The sequence below is a fragment of the Mus pahari genome, chromosome 15, assembly GCF_900095145.1.
Source record: "Mus pahari chromosome 15, PAHARI_EIJ_v1.1, whole genome shotgun sequence".
NCBI lineage: Eukaryota > Metazoa > Chordata > Mammalia > Rodentia > Muridae > Mus > Mus pahari.
In genome coordinates this window covers 37,027,035-37,033,189 of record NC_034604.1, presented here as the reverse complement: position 1 = coordinate 37,033,189, position 6,155 = coordinate 37,027,035, and the positions used below count along the sequence as shown (strand labels likewise).

At 44.3% G+C, this 6,155-nt stretch overlaps 1 protein-coding gene across 3 annotated transcripts in view; it reads right to left on the bottom strand.

Moving 5' to 3' along the window:
* Positions 1 to 6,155, bottom strand: part of Sh3rf2 (SH3 domain containing ring finger 2) — a 104,073-nt gene that overhangs the window by 43,104 nt on the left and 54,814 nt on the right. For all 3 annotated transcript variants that reach the window (XM_021214964.2, XM_021214966.1, XM_021214965.1), the window contains one exon: positions 1,345 to 1,668. In XM_021214964.2, the coding sequence (XP_021070623.1) occupies positions 1,345 to 1,668 (324 nt within the window). The remainder of the gene's footprint in view (positions 1 to 1,344; positions 1,669 to 6,155) is intronic.

The following is a 6,155-nucleotide window of genomic DNA, read 5'->3' as shown; positions in this document are numbered from 1 at the left end:
GAGAGAGAGGAGAGAGAGAGAATGCAGTGTAGGTAGGGGGTGCATTTACATGAGAGACTGCGCTCTTAGCAACCCAGACAGTAGTGTAAGATAGAGTGTTAACGGAGGTGCTTGTTTTCCATGCAGGCCAGCACACAGGTCTTTGAGGAGCTCTTGACTTTCTCCTTCTTCCATGTCTTGTTATAAAGGGATTAAAGTCCAATTAAGCCATTTAATCCCAAGGTAGAAATTCATGTTTAAAAACAAGATTTACAGCTTCTTAAAAGAAAAGAAAGACGGCAAGTTGAAGTTTGTCCTTTCAAGTTGCCACCTGCATGGTTCCAGAGAGTGTTTTTAGCTGAGCACCCAGCCGGGCATTCTCCTTAATTACCTTTCCTCATAGTCTCCTCCTTTATCTTTTAAAGTGCCCTTCAGCCTAAATAGCCACATGCTGTCAGAAATACTTCAGCTTCTGGATTGCTACAACTCCCCTTGGCTTATCTCTCCTCAGCATCTCGGTGAGCAGGGCTAATAATAAAACATAGGAGGGAGAGCCAGTGCTGACTGAGAGCTTAGCATGTGCAGACACCCTTACAGCAAGTGCTTTCTGCCCATTCCCTCATTAGGTGGCCACGGTGAAAGCATCCAGGATGGCTCCATGGGTGTGTGACTTGTGTAGTCACGCAGGGCCACCACTTGATTTAATGATTTAATGCGCTGCTGTTATCATCTTGAAATTCTTAATCATTTTTTTTTTAAATAAGGGACTTGTGTTAAATAACATGACAAATGAAACTTAGCTATTGTACTGTGTCAGAGAGAGAGAGAGAGAGAGAGAGAGAGAGAGAGAGAGAGAGAGAGAGAGAGACTCTCATCTGTCTTATCTTTGGCTGAAAAATGTAGAAATGGGGATCAGACCCACGAATTATATCATCAGTCCAAGAAACGCCTGTTAACCCACAGGTCCTATTTTCTTTCTTCCTATGCGAAGGCCAGGCTTCTGTAGAAGACATGACGTATAATGCCAAAACCCTATCTGGGAAATGGCTGCCAACATCTCCTTAGGGGAAAGTTCTGATGAACAGGCAATCATGCTTACCACAGGACAGAAAAGGGGAAAAGTGTCTGGGCATTGAACACTCTCTCTTCTTACCTGTAAAGTAGGGATTAATAATCCTCATCATACGCACTTGCAAGATGCTTACAGATAAAATGAGATCACAAACATTTAATAATCAGTGCACAGGGCGCCAGGTAATATTCATACATTCTGAGTGCCTGCCAGGCAGTCAGCATCCAACAGTGCTTGGGACACGGTGACACTTTCTTGCTTAGTACCCCAGTGCCCGAGGATTTACTCCCTACCTGTCCTGTAGAGCTGGCAGGGATGTCTGCCTTGTCTCCATGCTGGGTGAGCACAGAGGGGCTGTTAGAGCTGATGAGCATCGGGGTGCTGATTTCCACCATCTGGTGACCTTCAGGAGAATGGACCGTGCGGTTGAGTGTGTTCAAAGCTGTAGTCATGGAGAACTGCCTAGATCCCTTCCTTCTAGACCCTGGGCTCTTTCGGAGAGAGGATGTGTTGGTTGCTTTGCCTCTGGATGGGGAGGAGGACATCAGGGACAGGTGCCTTGTGCGTGATAACCGATGTCCTTTGTTCTCTAGGAGGTGTCTTGCCGAGACGTTAGGCTGCAAGGATAAGAGGAGAGATGAGAGTTATTCTCTGCCGTAGTACAATAGCTAAGTCTTATGCTCATTGGCAGCTGACATCTCCTCAGTCTGTGGCTTGGTAGGCCACGCTTTGGTCAGTAAAAGCTGCATCTTTTATCCATTTGAAGTTCATCATTTGATTGTTTGAGTCAGAGTAGACATGCATTTAGGGCCTTGACTCCACCCTTCTGCTAATCCTGCTTCTCCTATTTTGAATACTGCCATCTCTTCACACCCCTTTCCTGTTCTTTGTCTGTAAAATCAGTTGTTCTGGTAAATTACCTGGGAGTGAGGGGACAAGAAAGGATAGAAAAACCCTGGCGGGCAGTGTTATTGATAAGCCAATGGTTTAACAGCTGGCTAGCACAATTTCTGGAAATGTAACAAATGGCATGTCTAATCTGGTGCCAGCCAGCCCAGTGCTGTATTGCTGTGTCACTGTGGCCTTCGCCACCATCCCGCTCATTCCATTAAGGGCCCCTAGGCACTCATAGCCTTTGGAAATGTGAACTCAGTCAAAACAATGAGGGTTCCTCTGAATCAACTTCAGTCTCAGGATGATTAGTTAAGTTCCTGTTATTATAATAGTCACCAATGGCTCTTCAAAGCCAAACATCTCATTCGAATTTAGAAATTTAACTAGAGGTTAAAAAAAAAGAGTTTTCCCATTTAAGAACTTTTAAAATGACAATGTGCAGAGGTTTAAAATAGCTAAGAGAGAAAACTTTGAAGAAGAGGTGATTCTTGTCTGAAAACGCTCTCCACAATGTGAAAAACTCATCAAGTGTGTGTGGGGGTTAGTGTTATTATGTTTGTATTTGTGTTTGACTTTCCACATATCTGCATGTGTGTGTACATGCACATATGTGCATGTATGTATAGAAGGCAGACGTCAAATCCTGCTGTCATTCCTCAGGGGCAATCCCCCTGTATCTTCAGGTAGGGTCTTTCACTAGCCTGGAGCTCCCCAAGTGCACTTAAAAAGAGTCCATTTCAAAGATAAGAAAGCTGAGGCCCAGTAGAAATGGCACAAGTCACAGCGCCCATTTGTAAGCTAATAAGAAGTTATCAGATGATAATAATCTTTCAGTCTAAGAGGGAGAATGCCCAGGGAGAGTGGCTACTTTAAACTGGTTGGGGGAAGATCAAGGAACAGCCTCCAAGAAGGTGACATTTAAGCTGAGACAAGTGATGGAGAAAGAACTGGTTGTGTGGAAGTGAGGATATGAACAGACCAGGCAGAAAGAGGTAGAAAAGGATGGAAGGGAGCAGGTGAGGAGATAGGGAGAGGCGGCCGCAGGCCTGGTAGGAGCTCGATTGCACAAGGACTCAGGCAGCTTTGACTTATTTTCAGTGTAACAGGAAGCTCCTGGCAGAATCTGGGAAGAGGAATGACACGGTCTGATTTATGCTTTTTTAAAGCTCATGTTACGGTTTGGCAGTTTCTCATAGCTAAACACATACTTAGCATCGGATCCAGCAATCCCACTTCTGGGTAATTACTCGAAGAGAGAAAAATGTATGCTCAAACCACAGTCAGTATTCAGAGCTGCCAATAGTAGGAGACAACCTCGATGTCGTTTACTGCCGGGTGATGGTTTGCGTATGTGTATGTGCATGAGGAGGCCAGAGGTCACCCTTGGCTGTTGTTTCTTAGGAGCCGCCCATCTTGGATTTTAGGGTGGCTGGCTACTGAGCTCTAGAAATCTACCTGTCTCCACCTTCCCACCCCCTTTAAAGACAAACAAACAAACAAACAAACAGGTTCTGGAATGGAGCTCAGGTCCTCACAATTGCCTGGTAAGACTTTACAGATGGAACTGTCTTCCCAGGCGCATGTCTTTTGAATGTTGAAAACACTATCCCTGGAACAACTGTGCTTAGAGAAACCCTGTCTTGAAGAAAAAAAAAAAAAAAAAAAAAAAAAAAAAAAAAAAAAGTGAGCTACAGACACAGATGAATCTCAAACGTGCTAAGCAACACAAAAGAAGCCAAGCTCACGAAGCTGTGTTCTCTGGAGTTCCATTTATAGAACACTAGAAAACGAAAGCCATAGGAGCAGAAAATAGATCACTGGTTACTAGGCATTGCGAGTCTGAGAAGGAACAGACAAGAGGGTGCAGAATGAGGGATTTAGGGGGGGGGAACATGTTGGAACTTTTCTATATATTGACTGTAGCGTGTTTACATAATTATATATTTGTCAAACAGGGATCTAGATATATAAGAAAGCAAAGAGATATTACTCCATATAAATGAAAATCTCATTATTAATGTTACACAGAAGTGATGACGAGAAGTAGGAATACCAGTTAGTAAGATATTGATAAGATATTGATCTTGTTCCTGCGTCTTCTAATGGTAGCCTGGACTAAGGTCGAGGCCTTGCAAGTCCCCACAGCACCTGTCCACCCATGGTTTGCACAGGAAGAGGACAACTGATACCTTTTAAATTGAATGAATGATGTTCTTTACTGCCCTCTGCAGCCAAATGACACAAGTTCATTCTTTTTTATTTGTCCTGCCTGTTCTGGCTTCAGGTGGGCAACACCATCACCTTTTTAATTAATTAATTAATTTTATCAGTAACGTCAAAGGGCCTTGTGACACTGCTTCTGCCTTGTCCTCCACTGGTATGATTGATAGTTCCTCGGGGAAGGACTGTGGGACTCATTTGGAACAATATCCTTGAATATCCCAATGTTCATTGGGCCAGATGAGGCTCACAGACTGAGGCAGCCCTACGGAGAAGTCCAGACAAGAGTGGGCAGAAGCTCTGCTTCTGTTTTACCATCCTCTGTGCAGGTGCAGTTCAATAAATCAAATGATGCATTAACAGGAAAAAAAAAGTCTTGTTTATGCACAAAAAGTTCCATATTATTCCATATATATATATATATATATATATATATATATATATATATATATATGCCTTCCTTTCAATTGCTCTGCGTGGTGCTGCCAATGAGCAAACTTAAAGAGTTCTTAGCACACACGGGTCTTAATGAAATTTCTGGAGTCAAAACTTTAAGTACTGCTTTAAAAACTCAATTTAGATTTAAAGTAACATTTGAAAAGTAGGTTCCCAATTAGACAAACCACTTGATTATCTTCTTTCTCCTCCTAGCAATTAGAAGAACAAATGAAGCAATGGCTAGTTTCATGATAATTTCCAGGGTTCTCATAATTACTAATTTTAGAGGTAAATTTGTAGAGAGATTATCCAAATGGATAATCATTAAATACAGAAGTTTTGAAAAAAAAAAGTTTTCAGAAATGGGTGATAAAATTAATGCTTAACCCTTCAACCCCAGAGCTATGAAGAAGCATCTCAAAAGACTGCAGGAGATCAGGCCAAAGTCTCCTTCTTGTGTTTGCTTAGGTACCAAATGCAGATCCTAGGAGCGTTAGCTTGGTCTCCTAACATCCTTATTGTTTCCACTTGGCAAATGGTCCCACCAGTGACCTAGGCACGCGAGTCATAGAGTGGTGCTGCCCCAGGCCACTATCCCATGCCCTCCACCTATGCAATTCCCGAGCCAGTTCTCCTAAGAGGTAGAATTTGAACTTGCCAATTCATTTCCAGTCTAGCAGTCAGTGTTGCATCCTCTCCTAAGGGAGCCATGCGACCATGCAGCCATGCAGCAGCCTGCTCATCTGTCCTTCCGTGGTTTTCTCTCTTCTTTTGAATCCCCCCTCCCCCCACGGTATCCAGGAAACCTAAGTCTGGGCCTGCTCGCTCACATCTGCGATCAGAGCATTTGGGAAGCTGAAGAAGGTAAAGGCTAGCCTGGGCTGTACCTCCAGTTTCAGGCCAGCCTGGAGTAAACAATGAGACCTGGTCTGAAAACAGAGTAAACAAGTCAACCCCTACCCAGCATCCTACTGAAAAAACGGCAAACAAACAACGAAACAAGCCTGACCAGGTCACTGCTTTCCTAAGGACTTTCTGTGACTTCTGTGGATCTCTGTGTTAGATATTAGTTTATTGCAGTAGATGGAGTCTCCTCATGGATCCACGTGGCCCCCTTTCTCTGCTGACTTGGAGCTATGTGACTGGTTCAGGCCAATGGGCAGCGTGTGAACGTGGGCAGTGTTACTTCAGAGGCCCTCCACCCTGAATATACAACCCACTCTCCCTTCCTGTAGAAACCAGGAAGGACGCATGCTCCCGATGTTGCAGCGGAAAGATGGCCCAGCCTTAGTGTCGGTTCCCAGGTGGCTGTGAAGAGAGTCACTCAGCATCCTGTGCTGAACGTGCATTTTAGGCAGGAAACACCATTTTCTTTGTTAGGCCACTGAGACTCTGGGGCTGCTTAGTGCGACGACATCACCTGACCTTTTCTGACTGTTCACAAAATGGTTTGTAAGCCGGGCGTGGTGGCACACGCCTTTAATCCCAGCACTCGGGAGGCAGAGGCAGGTGGATTTCTGAGTTCGAGGCCAGCCTGGTCTACAGAGTGAGT